Source organism: Nannobrachium achirus (assembly GCF_963921795.1).
Source record: "Nannobrachium achirus genome assembly, contig: SCAFFOLD_562, whole genome shotgun sequence".
Taxonomy (NCBI): domain Eukaryota; kingdom Metazoa; phylum Chordata; class Actinopteri; order Myctophiformes; family Myctophidae; genus Nannobrachium; species Nannobrachium achirus.
This window is the reverse complement of record NW_027664999.1, coordinates 10,922-26,588: the sequence shown is the minus strand read 5'-3', so window position 1 is coordinate 26,588 and position 15,667 is coordinate 10,922. Positions and strand designations below refer to the sequence as shown.

At 46.7% G+C, this 15,667-nt stretch overlaps 1 protein-coding gene across 1 annotated transcript; it reads left to right on the top strand.

Moving 5' to 3' along the window:
* Positions 1 to 2,625: 2,625 nt before the first annotated feature.
* Positions 2,626 to 15,400, top strand: LOC308280676 (dermatan-sulfate epimerase-like protein; the record flags this gene model as incomplete). Its single annotated transcript, XM_080754999.1, has 13 exons — positions 2,626 to 2,652; positions 3,367 to 3,524; positions 4,076 to 4,336; positions 6,010 to 6,286; positions 7,170 to 7,435; positions 8,431 to 8,661; positions 9,086 to 9,223; positions 10,627 to 10,815; positions 11,318 to 11,531; positions 11,708 to 12,034; positions 12,165 to 12,285; positions 12,367 to 12,995; positions 14,090 to 15,400. 13 exons carry the CDS (start codon positions 2,626 to 2,628, stop codon positions 15,398 to 15,400), a joined length of 4,149 nt encoding a protein of 1,382 aa, XP_080611125.1.
* Positions 15,401 to 15,667: the final 267 nt, after the last annotated feature.

Here is a 15,667-nt window from a genome sequence, read left to right as displayed (position 1 = left end):
TGTAAAGAATAACGTGTTAATGGCGGTAATTAATTTTTGGGCTTAATCACGTTAAAATATTTAACGCAATTAACGCACGCACAGCATAACCGACCCGGCCCCATTCACTGCAGCCGAGGAGAACACAGGCTGCTGCCCTCTGCGCAGCCTGTCCCCCCCCCCCCCCCCCCCTCTCACGTCTCACTCACTGAGAAGACAGCAGAGGCGGAGACGCTGCCTGAAAAACCTCTTGGAAACCATCGCTGCCACTGGATTAATAACGGTTCATCAATACATCTGAAATAGAGATCTACTACTACCTTTGGCTGTTCAATTGGAGAGGACAACAGCAACACATTAAAATCCACGATTAGGCTCCAACTGTTTGCATTAGATCCAGAGAAATGGTCGCGATCGGATGCATGCATTTAGACTCTTTATTTTCCAATAATTAAACTATAAGCCTGTGTTTTATTGCTACAAAATAAATGGTAAATAAGGTAGCCTACTCTTAAATAATCCACCATCCATCCATCTTCAACCGCTTATCCGGCATCGGGTCGCTGGGGTAACAGTTCCAACTGAGATTTCTAGAGTTCCTTAAAGGGCCTACACCATGCTTTTAAAACTATATTTTTTGTATAAATATATGCTCAAAATTGAGTCTTAGACAGGTTTTAACCCTCAACAAACACTCTGACCATTCTTTTTGTTTGTTCTAGCTCTACTATAATGAGGCTCTCCAGCTGCAATACCAAAACGGCCTCTGTTTGCTCAGGGGCGCATCTAGTGGGGTTTTTCCACCCCTCCCCCTCCCCTCCTCTTCACTCCTCCCCGGACCCCACGTTGACCACAAATAATGTTAATATTGGGCCAATACAAAAATAGGATAATGTTGCAGCTCTGATTATAGCCTACTGTAGGCCTATGTTGTATGTTATAGGCCTACTGTCAAATGACACAGGGCGACCGTTGCTAGACCAGACATTACAGAAAGTTAATCTACATTAGACAATCAACCCCACCTGCATTGTATTTATGTATAAAAAAAAAGTAAAAAAAAAAAAAATGTTTTGAAAAAAAAAAGAAAAGTTTTTTGAAAAAAAAGTTTTTTGAAAAAGTTTTTGAAAAAAAGTTTTTTTGTGTTTTTTGAAAAAAAGGTTTTTGAAAAAAAAAAGTTTTTTGAAAAAAAAGTTTGAAAAAAAAAGTTTTTTGAAAAAAAAAAGTTTTTTGAAAAAAAAAGGTTTTTTGAAAAAAAAGTTTTTTGAAAAAAAAGTTTTTTGAAAAAAAAGTTTTTTGAAAAAAAAGTTTTTTGAAAAAAAAATTTGAAAAAAAAAGTTTTTTGAAAAAAAAAATTGAAAAAAAAAATGTTTTGAAAAAAAAAAAATGAAAAAAAAAAATTGAATTTTTTTTTTTGACTGAAAAAAAAACGGGAATCCGTGTGACGTCACACGGATCAACTCTCAGAACAGCACTGTTCTGAGAACCCGTGGAAAGCTTTTCATCTCTGTCTTCCCAAAACCAGAGAAAGACACAATGGTCAGAAATAGGACTTTGTGAGGATAGAAGGTGCCAGTGGGACCCCAAAAAAAGGTTTTAAAATAGAAAAAGTGAAAATTCATGGTGTAGGTCCTTTAATAATAATAATCAAAGTAAACAATACTAATAATAATGATTATATTTGTGACCGCCAGGTCGCAGTTACCAACCTCCACCCTTCCACGGACGCCCGCAGCTCCAGGGACCCCCAGGGACCCCCGCCAAAAAGCTAAAAAGCAACCAAATTACACCCCCAAATCGGCTGCTCACCGCGTTGCTCTGCCACAGACAAAGAAATGTCTACCGCCACCATGAGGCCGGTTCTTGCAAAACACATTTACGGACACAGATCCTCCAATTTGTGCCCTAAAATCACGCAAATCGGTACATGGTATGTCTACACTCATGTCTTCAACATGGATCTGTCCCATAGAGCGCCATCTTCAGGACAATTTTTTAAAACACATTTTTGAACACTGCTCCTACAGTTTTTGCCCTAAATTCACACAGCTCCTACAGTTTTTGCCCTAAATTCACACAAATCGTGTATGAATTTATCCGCCTTATTCCACCTTTATCTTTCCATTTCCACAACAATATACAGACAGAAATGGCATATTTTGGACATAGTTCGATTCGTGATTAATCACGATTAATACATTTTTAAGCTGTGATTAATCTGATTAAAATTTTTAATCATTTGACAGCCCTAGATATTAATATAATCAATGAATATATGATCTACTCTATAACGTCACACATAATCAATCAAGATAACCTCTAATCTACGACACCCCCATTGATTCCAGACGGGGATGCATTTGGGTCTGTGAAAATAGCCAAGCTCGCAACGAGGCGTGAAGCGACACGTTGTGCGCTCGTAGACAAGTGACTCGTAGCCGGTGTGACAAGTGAGTGACAGGGTAGAGCTGGCTGCAGATGGTGTGAGAAGCATTTATTTCAGGTAATGAGAAAGACGTGTATATAAATTAGACTGCAGCGCCTGTAGACTCACTAATGACTTTGCCAGCCTCTCTCTCTCTCTCTCCCTCCCTCTCTCTCTCTCTCTCTCTCTCTCTCTCTGCTCTGGGTTTGTCAATAACCAGAATGAAACATGGCTGTAAATCCCCCAAGGTAATGAGAATGAGGCTGGAGTGAAGTCAGCTTTATACCATATTATACTGTAATATTATCCTTCTATTCAGTTAAAAAGTACTTTCTACTTTTGCTACTTTAAATTCCTTTTGATGCCAATTATTTTGTACTTTACTAAGTACATTTTTAAAGGACAACTTTGTTTTTTTTACAACAAGGGTTCATATTTTAGCTTGTAATTAAAGAATATAAAAGATGAGTTTTAAAATCTATTGTTTTAGAAATTCTTATTTCAGTGGTTGGGGGCATGCGTACTAGTGGCTAAATATGTAATTTTACACAGAATAAGCCCATTCCCAAGATACAACGCAACCTTTCATGGTTGGATGTGACTTATGGGGGCTAGAAGTGTTACTGTAAATAGCAATAAAGAAACTGCTGGCTTATTGTGTCTAAAAAGACATACAGTATTTGCACTTGTATGCATACAGTATTTACACTTGTATGCATGCCCCCATGCGTACGCACGCCCCACATTTTAGCACCGTAAACGCGATAAAACAATAGAACGAAGCAAATGAAAAAAAAACACTCACCTTTTCTTTTCCCTAATTACAATCTAAAATATGAACCCTTGTAAAAAAAACAAAGTTGTCCTTTAATGCCAGATTTTTTTTATACCTGTAATAGAGTGCTTCTACATTAAACTACTATTGATACTTAAGTGAATGCTCTCCCCCTCCCCACCACTAGGTGGCAGTAAACTACATGGAGAAGACCATGTTCCTGCTCAACCACGTGGTGGACGGCTCCCTGGACGAGGGCGTGGCCTACGGCAGCTACACGGCACGCTCGCTCACGCAGTACGTCTTCCTGGCGCGACGACACTTCCACATCGACCACGCTACAAGGTTAGCAGAGCTCTGGACTTAGCATTGTAGTTTAGTTTTAGGTAGTTTTGACAATGTTTTTATTTTATTTGTATTTTTCCTATTTCAGTCTGTTTTAATAACTTTTTTTTTGTGCGGGTTAGATTTTTTATGACAACGTTTAGTTTTAGTTTAGTTTTTATTTGACTTAGTGTTATTTAATTTTTTGGGGGGGTTATTTGTCTGGTAGAGTAAGAAAGTAAGACTAGCAAAAGATAATATTTAAGGAAATATATTTTGTCATTTTTATTCTAGTTTTGATTTAGTTCAGTTAACTAAAAAGTTTTTTTTTAATTTATTTAGTTTTCATTATTTCGTTAGTTGTCGTTAACTATGATAACTGACTAAAAAACTCAACTCAAGATAAAATAAAACAAAAAATTATACTATTTTTTAGTTTTTTTATTCTAGTTTTAAGTTCAGTTAACTAATATGTTTTTTTGTAATTTTTTTGTAATTTATCTTAGTTTTCATTATTTCATCAGTTGTCGTTAACTACACTAACCTTGATCTCCACGCGTGTGACGCAGCAGCGTGTGGCTGCGCGAGCACTTCTGGTTCTACTACGCCACGCTGCTTCCCGGGTTCCAGCGCACCGTGGGCATCGCCGACTCCAACTACAACTGGTTCTACGGGCCCGAGAGCCAACTGGTGTTCCTGGACGCCTTCGTGATGCGGAACGGCACGGGCAACTGGCTGGCACAGCGCGTCCGGAGGCACCGGCCCAAGGACGGCGGACCCATGGGCACGTCGGCCGCACAGCGCTGGGCAACGCTGCACACCGAGTACATCTGGTACGACCTGGCCTTAATGTTATTGCGACCGTCAGGTAGCAGTTACTATCAAAACCTCCACCGGCTGTCTGTCAGTCACATCACGTCGCGTCACACTTTTCCCCTACTCATATTAGTCTAGATGGACAGGGGGGTCCTTTTCGTGCAAAACTAATTTTGCAATGGATTCAGAATCATGAGAAACCCCTAGATAGAATTGGAATCCTGAATTATTGGAATCCTGAATTGGAATCCTGAATTATTTTTTTTATTTTTTTAATTGGAATCCTGAAATTTCAAACACATTTAGTTATATACTCATGTTAACTTTATGAACCTAAATACAACACTTTGGAAAAAAAAAAATGCATTTTATACTACTCTACTAGTCATTAAGCTACTAATATAGACTGATGGAATTAAAGCAGGTCACAGCTGAAATCAATAATACTAGCCCTTACCCGTTCAAAGATATGAGGGATGGAAAGTAACTTTAACTGGTGCTTGCATGATAATATGTAGGAGCATCAATGTAAGAAATACCCGTTTCGTTTAATGGCTACAGAGATACTGTGTACCGATCTGCATGATTTTTGGACAACATCTGTAACAGGGCCAGACAACCCCCCCCCCCCCCCACCCGCCTACACACACACACACACACACACACACACACACACACACACACACACACACACACACACACACACACACACACACACACACACACACTCAGCTGGTTAAACATGTTGCCTCATGCTAGATGCAGAATAGATATGCCTCATGCTAGATGCAGAATAGATAGTAGATACACCAGAAAAATGCTAATATACAGCATATGATTTGTGAAAGTGACAAACGGGCTTCACAGTTATGTCAGGTGTGTTCATATGCTAATGGTGATGCGATTTCAGATCAATTGCTCCAGCCACTGAGGAGAAACACTGTTACAGACGGACACTCAGACAGACGGACGGACGGACAGACATTCGGAAAATTATATGTTTGATATCAGTATTCTGGTATTAACCTGCGGGCCGCATTAAGTGAAAGCGGGCCGCCAATTGCCCATGTATGGTCTAGGATCAAATATCATTGGGGGGGGGGGGGGGTGATAATAAGATAAGTGGGGGCCAATCAAAGTTGGGCTCTCAAAGACTTTTAACTATAGAGTAAAATAATACAAAAAAGAAAATGCTTTAAGTAGCATATGAGGGGTCAAACTAGGTGTTTTTCGGGATTCTGAATCCAATGCAAGCATTTGTTTTGCAGGAAAAACATTCCTTTCCAAGAAACGGCCGCCACAGAACTGTGAAAAGTGATGACTCATCACTAAACCATGGTTTTATTGCCAAATTATGGGGTCAGTTTTTAGCCCAAGGAATGTTTTTTCCTGCAAAACAAATGCTTGCATTGGATTCAGAATCCCGAAAAACACGCATATATATTTTTTGTATTATTTTACTCTATAGTAAAGTCTATGAGAGCCCAACTTTGATTGGCTCCCACAAGTTTCCCAAGACAAATCTGCGATGCCCCTATAGCCAAAAATGTTCCATATAGCATGTTCTAACTGTGTGCCAAATTTCCTGCTTCTTTCATAAAGTGCACGATTCCATCAAAATACTGCCCGAAACGCCTGGACTAAATCGCGATTCTTACGCGAATCTCAACCTTTCCCAACACCCCTACAGGTACGATGCCAGCCTCGCTCCGCAGCCTCCCGCGGGTTTCGGCGAGGCCCGCATGCACGTCTTCCCCAACTGGGGCGTGGTGACCTACGGGGCGGGGCTGCCCAGCGCCGGGCGGGGCAGCACCTTTGTGTCCTTCAAGTCGGGGAAGCTGGGTGGCCGCGCCGTCTACGACATCGTCCACGACAAGCCCTACTCCTGGATAGACGGCTGGAACAGCTTCAACCCGGGACACGAGCACCCAGACCAGAACTCCTTCACCTTCGCCCCCAACGGACAGGTAAAGGCCAGGGGCATAGTTCTGCCGATTTAAAATGATTCCAATATGGAACTAAAACGTCCTATGATTGGCCGCTAGTTGCGCTGTTTTCCCCCCCGGACGGTCGCAAAAATAATTGTTCTCCATTGGACCCCATTCATTTTCCCCTTTCGTTTTCTAACCTTAATTAATATTTTCATAAATACTTTATGGTTCCTATCAATAGTTAAAATTGCCTTTCAATCACCATGATATGCGTTTTGTGAAAATACGGTCCCATTTATGTTAAAATTGATGATAAAGTTGCGGGGGGCGTGGCCAACTAAGCTGATACCAGCCGGCTGTGTGCTGTATTTCGGGAGGCTCTGACCACATTCTCCCATGTATCCTTGCACATGACCGTTGGCAGCCAATAGCCTTCTCTGATCGCATTTCAATCTATGATGGCGACACCCATGCCAAGGACCCAAAATAGTTAATTTGCGCTGCATAGAAACCAATGGCTTCGCACTGTCCATATATTTTACGGTCTATGGTAAAGACATGGGCCAGGCAGGTTTATTGGTGACCGGAAGACTCGCCAAGACATTGAATGCAATTTCCGAATAGTGAAGTATAAAATACGGCTAGCATGATCAAGAACCCAAGATAGTAAAAGGCACAAAGCGTTATAATTTCCTTTACCTTTCGAAATAATAATTTGTTGGCTTTAAGTCGAGCAATTTCTGTGTTATTTTACACTTCAAAGCTGACGTCAGCACCAGGAAGTTGCTGAGAAATTTGCTGAGTGCGCCTGCGTGGGCGGGCAGTGAATAGGGTCAATTGGTGTGAGCTGTGACAGTTGTCTGACTGTGTGTGTGTGTGTGTGTGTGTGTGTGTGTGTGTGTGTGTGTGTGTGTATTAGGTGTTTGTGTCAGAGGCTCTCTACGGGCCCAAGCTCAGCTACCTGAACAACGTGCTGGTGTTCGGCCCCTCCCCCAGCAGCCAGTGCAACGCCCCGTGGGAGGGCCAGCTGGGGGAGTGCGCCAAGTGGCTGCGCTGGACCGACCCCGGGGTGGGCGACGCCCAGGGCGAGCTGGTCGCTGCCTCCGCCCACGGGGACGCCATGTTTGTGAGCGGCGAGGCGGCGGGAGCATACTCCCCCGCCATGAGGCTGAAGAGCGTGTACAGGTACAGGATCTTTTTTCAGGTGCACTCAGGGCCGGATCTAGCCTTTAGCACTAGGTGGGGCAGGAAGAAATTAGTCACCTCTGGTCCTGCTGGACTATCATTGAGGTTCTGGTTCCTCTCAGACGTTGCTGGTGTTATAATAATGTGGGGCGGCATAGCTCAGGGGTAGAGAAACCGTTATTAGAGCACGAAGGGTTCCCAAAGGGTTCCCAGTTCGAATCCGGGCGTGAATGGGTGAATGTAATGCACAATCTCTGTAAAAGCGCTTTGGATGAAAGCGCTATATAAATGCACCATTTACCATTTTATAAAGGTTGTGGTTCCTCTCAGAGGCTGCAGGTGTTATAATAAAGGTTGTGGTTCCTCTCAGATGCTGCTGGTGTTATAACTAGTAAGACACCTCTTCATCACTGGCCATCTGGCCAGTGATGTATACGGGACCAGTTACTCATATATGGAGACCCCTTCATGATAGTTATGTTATGTCAAAACATGCCCATATATGGATATTACCAAATATGGGCATAACATTCTCATTTTCGGCCTGGGATTTATGACATCAGAAATCTCCATGTATGACATCAGAAATCTCCATGTATGATGTTTTTTTTCTTTTTCTGGGAATGACCATGTATGGACTTTTATACCCTGAGAAATCTCGTAGCTTGTCTGACTATCAGTACAGGAAGTGATGTCACGTGACATCCTTTTTATGCCCATATATGAGTCATTCTGTACCACATCACTGTGACTCACTGACATCACTTGACATCACGTACCATACTGACAGTCAGACAATACTGACAGTCTGACAAGCTACGAGATTTCTCAGGGTATAATGTGACCTTCGGTCGCAATAAAGCTGGTTGTGTTTCGTCTCCAGGGCTCTGGTCCTGCTGGACTCCCAGACGCTGCTGGTGTTATAATAAAGCTGGTTGTGGTTCCTCTCAGAGCCTACTGGTGTTATAATAAAGCTGGTTGTGGTTCCTCTCCAGGGCTCTGGTCCTGCTGGACTCCCAGACGCTGCTGGTGCTCGACCACGTAGAGAAGCGGGACGACTCGCCCGTGCGCTCGCTCAGCGCCTTCTTCCACAACCTGGACATCGACTTCAAGTACGTGTCCCGCCGCTCCGCCGACCAGCGCCTCAGCGGCGCGCTGATGGACGTGTGGGACGCCCACTACCGCATGTTCTGGTTGGACGCGGCGGGACGAAGCCCCGCCCCCAGGTAGGGATGCACCGATTGGGTCCCGATATGACTTAATTAATGTATAGGATATCGGACAAAGGATATCGAACACAAATAAAAAAAGAAAATTTATCTTATAAATATACAATATGATCAGGCAATTGTAAGCCCACAACCAAACATTTTAGCATATTATTATTAAATTGACGATATCCCACAATCTTTTGTTCGTCGCTCCTCCGAGACACAAGTTTCCGTTGCATTTTGCACTCAGTTTCACTGACCGCACTCTGTTATTTGAAATGAAGCCTATCCTACAATTAATAAATGTCTTTAATTGAAAGGTGATGTATTTTTTATACTTTCTATGTAGCCTACTGTAAGTATCGGGAATCGGTATCGGGAAATATCACAATTAATATATCGGATCGAAATTGAAAATAAATAACTGTATCCACCCCAGGATCCAGGAGGCGGAGCAGGCGGCCGAGTTCAAGAAGCGCTGGACGCAGTTCGTCAACGTCACCTTCCCCGTGACGGGAGCCGTCAGCCGCGTGGCGTACGTGATGCACGGGCCCTACGTCACTGTGACCGGATGCAGGTAAGGAACGGACTGGGGATTTTTCCATTATAGATTTAGTTTTAATGTAATTTTTATTCTTGTGACAACGCTTAGTTTTAATTTAGTTTTTATTAGTTTTAGTGTTTGTTTTTTTATATATCTGTGCTGTCGGGCCGAAACCTCCTAACTCCAAAATGTTAATTTTCGGGAAAATGAGCTCCAGTGGAGTTAGGAGGTTTTGTCCGAAGGGCTTTTTACTACTATTCATTGGTTCAATATTATTTTAACCAACACACAGATGTAAAGGGTGTTCAATAGCACATTTATGAAAAAAAAAAAAAAAGAGAGAGCCAATCGGGTGGCGTTACCTGGTTTGGCAGAAAGTATTGAGTTAGGAGGTTTTGTCCCAAGCACTTTTTACTACATTCCATTGGTTCAATATTATTTTAACCAACACTCAGATGTAAAGGGTGTTCAATAGCCAAAAAAGAAAATCTAAAAACCTAAAAAATTTAGTTAAGAGGTTTTGGCCAGACAGTGACGATACTTTGGGTTATTTCAGGATCAGGTTTCAGGTACAGGATTCTAAAAGGTCAGAATAAGTAATGTGTGATAACAAACATATGCGTGGTCCCTGTGTAAATAAACCGAAAAGCTTACTAGGATCTCCTTTTAGTTGACCTTGTACCAGTGATGTGTACTGTCATGAAACTGTACTTTTTCCTATGCAACCTTCGAATGAATTCTTCAATCAATCAACGTTTATTCAGTTACGAAAGACGAAGGACATTTTGTCTATCATGTTAGGTTTTTTTTTTATAGTTTTTATTTCATTCTGTTAACAATGGGCTCCTAAGGTTTCTAACATTTCTAGCTGTTGCTGCTGCCGCCGTTCACTCACGCTTTATTTTGAAGAGCCTCGGAAGCTTCGTGCGTGTGCACGTGGGTGTCCACTGACGATTGAGGAAGAAAATCCATTTGTTTACAAACGCTCGCGAAACTAAAATCCAAACCGCGGCCGACCATCGCGGTAAAGTGTCGCCGTGAAAACAATCAGATCTCTGCTTCCCTGGCGTTCTTTTCAACTCATTCATAGATAAAGCTGTTTTTATGTTTCAGAGTAGAATGGAAATCAATGCAACCAGCTCGTGCCATTTCTCTCTCTCTCTCTCTCTCTCTCTCTCTCTCTCTCTCTCTCTCTCTCTCGCTCTCTCTGCTACGGGGTGACGTATGGACTCGGGTCATTCAGAGGGCAGGCAGCTGCACGTACAGTTAACCCTTTGTTGTCTCGTTCAGGGACGAGACAACTCCTTTTGGCAGGGTGACATCTAGTGGCCGTACCTCGTTACTGAACGGGTTTGGCGTGCTGGGTGTTAACAGTTTTAGATTGTGTTGTTTTGTTAGTCTTCACTAACTTTAACAACCTTGGTTCTGGGCTGCAGGTTCTTGGACAGCAGTGAGAACGGGGTGAGGTTCTCTCTGGTCATAAACGACACAGAGAAGATCGTCTCCGTCGCCACCAACCACCGAGACATCGCAGCCAGGTTCCACTACCTGGGGTTCGGAGGTCACGCCAAGGTGGAGGACGGGCGTCGCACCCTCCGCTTCGGTCTGGGGACCACCACGACCACGTCGACAACGATGCAGCAGCAGCTCCTTCCCAACAAGGTTAGAATGGTTTGGATCTTTCATTATAATTTAGTTTTAGTCAGTTTGAATTAGTTTATAGAGTGGGTGTGCTGGTTTTGAGAGTGGGTTTGCTAGTTTTTTAGAGTGGGTTTGCTAGTTTTCTATTTGTTTGTATTGCTGTGACAAAACTTCATTTTAGTTTATTTTTCATTTACTTTAGTGCAAGTAAGCAAGTAAGTATTGTGAAATAAAATTCAAGTCTACTTTTGGACAATCAACGAGAAAAACTAAAATGAGGGGCCATTTTGTCTTTAGTCACTTTATTTATTTTTGTAAACAGTTAACTAACTGAAACATTAGTCAACGTTTTTTGTTTTTTATTCTAGTTTTATTTAGTGCCGTTAACAAAAAAAAAAGATATGAGTTATTTATAATAGTTTTTGTTATTGCGCTAATAGCATAGCTAACTATGATAACCTTGTTTCCCCAGCCGGCGGTCGTTAGCGGCGGCGGCGGCAACCAGCTGTTTGACTTTGGCTTGGCGGTCAACGTGGCGGCGGGTGCAGTACTCTGCTTGGCCATCGGGTGTGTGAGCGCCCAGAGGAGGTTGTACGCGTGCTTCAGCAGGCTGATGCGCTACGCCCTGCTCTCTGTCCTCCTGCTGTGGATGGCAGAGCTGGCACTGGTCACCAACAGCTGCCAGAGGCTGCTCTGTGGGGTCAGTATGTTCACATGGTCACCAACAGCTGCCAGAGGCTGCTCTGTGGGGTCAGTATGTTCACTGGTCACCAACAGCTGCCAGAGGCTGCTCTGTGGGGTCAGTATGTTCACATGGTCACCAACAGCTGCCAGCGGCTGCTCTGTGGGTCAGTATGTTCACATGGTCACCAACAGCTGCCAGAGGCTGCTGTGTGGGGTCAGTATGTTCACATGGTCACCAACAGCTGCCAGAGGCTGTTCTCTCTGTGGGGTCAGTATGTTCACATGGTCACCAACAGCTGCCAGAGGCTGCTCTGTGGGGTCAGTATGTTCACTGGTCACCAACAGCTGCCAGAGGCTGTTCTCTCTGTGGGGTCAGTATGTTCACTGGTCACCAACAGCTGCCAGCGGCTGCTCTGTGGGGTCAGTATGTTCACTGGTCACCAACAGCTGCCAGAGGCTGCTGTGTGGGGTCAGTATGTTCACATGGTCACCAACAGCTGCCAGCGGCTGCTCTGTGGGGTCAGTATGTTCACATGGTCACCAACAGCTGCCAGAGGCTGTTCTCTCTGTGAGGTCAGTATGTTCACTGGTCACCAACAGCTGCCAGAGGCTGCTGTGTGGGGTCAGTATGTTCACTGGTCACCAACAGCTGCCAGCGGCTGCTCTGTGGGGTCAGTATGTTCACATGGTCACCAACAGCTGCCAGAGGCTGCTGTGTGGGGTCAGTATGTTCACTGGTCACCAACAGCTGCCAGAGGCTGCTGTGTGGGGTCAGTATGTTCACATGGTCACCAACAGCTGCCAGAGGCTGTTCTCTCTGTGAGGTCAGTATGTTCACTGGTCACCAACAGCTGCCAGAGGCTGCTCTGTGGGGTCAGTATGTTCAAATGGTCACCAACAGCTGCCAGAGGCTGCTATGTGGGGTCAGTATGTTCACATGGTCACCAACAGCTGCCAGAGGCTGTTCTCTCTGTGGGGTCAGTATGTTCACATGGTCACCAACAGCTGCCAGAGGCTGTTCTCTCTGTGGGGTCAGTATGTTCACATGGTCACCAACAGCTGCCAGAGACTGCTCTGTGGGGTCAGTATGTTCACTGGTCACCAACAGCTGCCAGCGGCTGCTCTGTGGGGTCAGTATGTTCACATGGTCACCAACAGCTGCCAGCGGCTGCTCTGTGGGGTCAGTATGTTCACTGGTCACCAACAGCTGCCAGTGGCTGCTCTCTCTGTGGGGTCAGTATGTTCACTGGTCACCAACAGCTGCCAGCGGCTGCTCTGTGGGGTCAGTATGTTCACATGGTCACCAACAGCTGCCAGAGGCTACTCTGTGGGGTCAGTACACATGGTCACCAACAGCTGCCAGCGGCTGCTCTGTGGGGTCAGTATGTTCACTGGTCACCAACAGCTGCCAGTGGCTGCTCTCTCTGTGGGGTCAGTATGTTCACTGGTCACCAACAGCTGCCAGCGGCTGCTCTGTGGGGTCAGTATGTTCACATGGTCACCAACAGCTGCCAGAGGCTACTCTGTGGGGTCAGTATGTTCACTGGTCACCAACAGCTGCCAGCGGCTGTTCTCTCTGTGGGGTCAGTATGTTCACTGGTCACCAACAGCTGCCAGAGGCTGCTGTGTGGGGTCAGTATGTTCACTGGTCACCAACAGCTGCCAGCGGCTGCTCTGTGGGGTCAGTACATTTGGTTTATTTTGGTCCGGTTATCTAATGCCAATCCAGCCAATACTCAGGAAATATTAAAAGGTATCTAGAGTGCCGATCCCGCGATGTCGCGGGCTATTTACTGTATACAGTAAAGCTGGCAATGGCTACGTAACGTCCGTTGAAAAGTGCTGGCACGGGTGGAGTCGCCGATTCATCATCATCGCGCATCCACGTGCACACAATAGTGATCCCATAACATTGAAACCAACGGTCTTTCTCATCTTTATCGTCCATTTTCTCCAAAAAACACTTTTGATGCCAAGGATGGCGGCCGGCACGCTGGACATTTAACCCTTTCATGTTTGGAGCAGCAAATGAGTTAAATGGTAAATGGTGCATTTACATAACGCCTTTATCCAAAAAAAATCCATAAAGGGGCACCCCAAAGATGGCTACCTGGGGACATGGTTCCAAATTGACATCAACTCATAGGCAAAATGGCTCCAAGGTAGCGGTGCCAGGATGTTTTTGAAAAATATATTTGAAAAAATAATATTTTGGGGGGCCCACTAGATCAGGCAAACAGATACAGTCTTTGTGATTCAGTGGGAAAAAAATGTGTCAATCGGGCAAACGGTTCCAGAGTTACAGCAGAATGAATCAACCCTGCTCCAGCATTCTTTACAATGAAGTGTCTTTTTTCTTCGCACACAGCCACAAGGGGGCGCGCACACATGCACACACTCATCCCACATGCTAAGCTCATCATTTTTTGCTATTAAAAAAGCACATGAAGATGTAGTATTGACCCTAAGGACTGCCTCTTCCCCCTGTTTATCTGATAGGTCGAGCTCTGCTTCCCATTTTGCAAGTGAAAACACTTCGATGTGTATCTCATGCTGTTTTGTTTCCGTGTGAAGGTGAAATGGAAGAAGAGCGCCGAAGACAGAATCAGCGCCGACGCCGACGCGAACATCGGTCGCGACGGAGCCCGGCACCCGCACACCATCGACCAGCAGCGCTTCCCCCTCCCCACGGTGCTCGTGACCTCCCTGCCGGGCTCCGGAGCCCAGATCCTGGAGCACCTCTTCCACAACACCTCCGACTTCCTCTACGTTCGGGTGCCCACAGGGGGAGGGGGAGGAGGAGGGCGCCACCTGCTGGACGTCGACTTCCCCGAGGATTCGCTGGGTCTCCTGGACGGCTGCGAGTGGACGCGGGCGGACGCAGCAGCCGGACGCTTCCGGATGCTCCAGGGCTGGCTGCACTCGCTGGTGCACGGCACCAAGCTGCACCTGCAGAACCTCCGGCCGCAGACAGAGGGCAGCAGCGGACCCCTCGGAGCCTTCTTCTTCTCCTCGTCGGTGTCTCGGGACGGGAGGAGGAGGAAGAGGAGGCGGAGGGGGGAGCCCGCGGCGGCGTCTCGGGGGGCCGGCGGCGGCCCGGACCGAGAAGCCGCCGAGCGCCTGCGGGAAATGCAGCGCCACGCGGCCGAGTTCCCCGGCGCGCGCCTGGTCCTCGCCCCGCGGGGCGGGGGCTGGGCCCTCAAGACGCCCTTCGTCCGGGAGGTGGTGGGCCCCTCGCTGAGGGTGGTCCACGTGGTGCGGGACCCCCGCGCCTGGGTGCACCTCATGCTCTACGCCAGCGAGCCCAGCCTCTACGCGCTCCACGACATCCCCCGCCGCCTGGCCGCGGCATTCAAGGAGGAGGGGGGCGACGACGGCGGGGCGGCGAGGAAGAGGGGGAGGGGGGGATGCCCGCGGCCGCTGGCGCCAGAGTTCAGGACCATCCCCAGGCTCCTGGCGTCGTCGCGGCGTCGAGGCTCCAAGGCCGACGGCAACGCGGTGGCGCTGCTGGCGCACCTGTGGCTGGCGCACACGGCCGCCGCGCTGCGCGTCGCCAGCGCCGACGCCGACGCGGTGGCGCCGTCCGGAGAAGAAGTGCGCCCCCTGCGGGTGAGGTTTGAGGACGCGGTGGCGCGGCCGCGGGAGACGGCTGAGCGCGTCCACGCCTTCCTGGGGACGCCGCTGCCGCCCGCCGCCCTCAACCGGCTGCTCTTCGCCGCCGCCTCCTCTTCCGCGGAGCCACTGGACGGTGGCGGGCTTGGATCCGAAGGGGGCGGCGGCGTGGACGCCTGGAGGGAGAACATGTCCCGCAGGGACGTGCGCCTCATTGAGGACGTGTGCGGGAGCCTGATGACGAGGCTGGGCTACGACCGGCTGGACCGCTAAATGAGCTAACGACGTTGTTTACTGATTACTGCTGCTGCTGCAGGTTCAGCTGCACTGCTGACACCACCTGGTGTCTTGTTTACTGGAGCTCCCCCTCGTCTACTGTCCTATTTTGCACTGAACGTTGATGTAAAAAATGTAATAAACTATATATACACTTTATATATATTTATGGTTAACCCATTAAGAGGTGAGGCCGATTCTACAAATGTCTTCAAAGTCCTATGAACAGTTTTCCTGAAAAACGGATGTTTCTGTTTCAGTGGT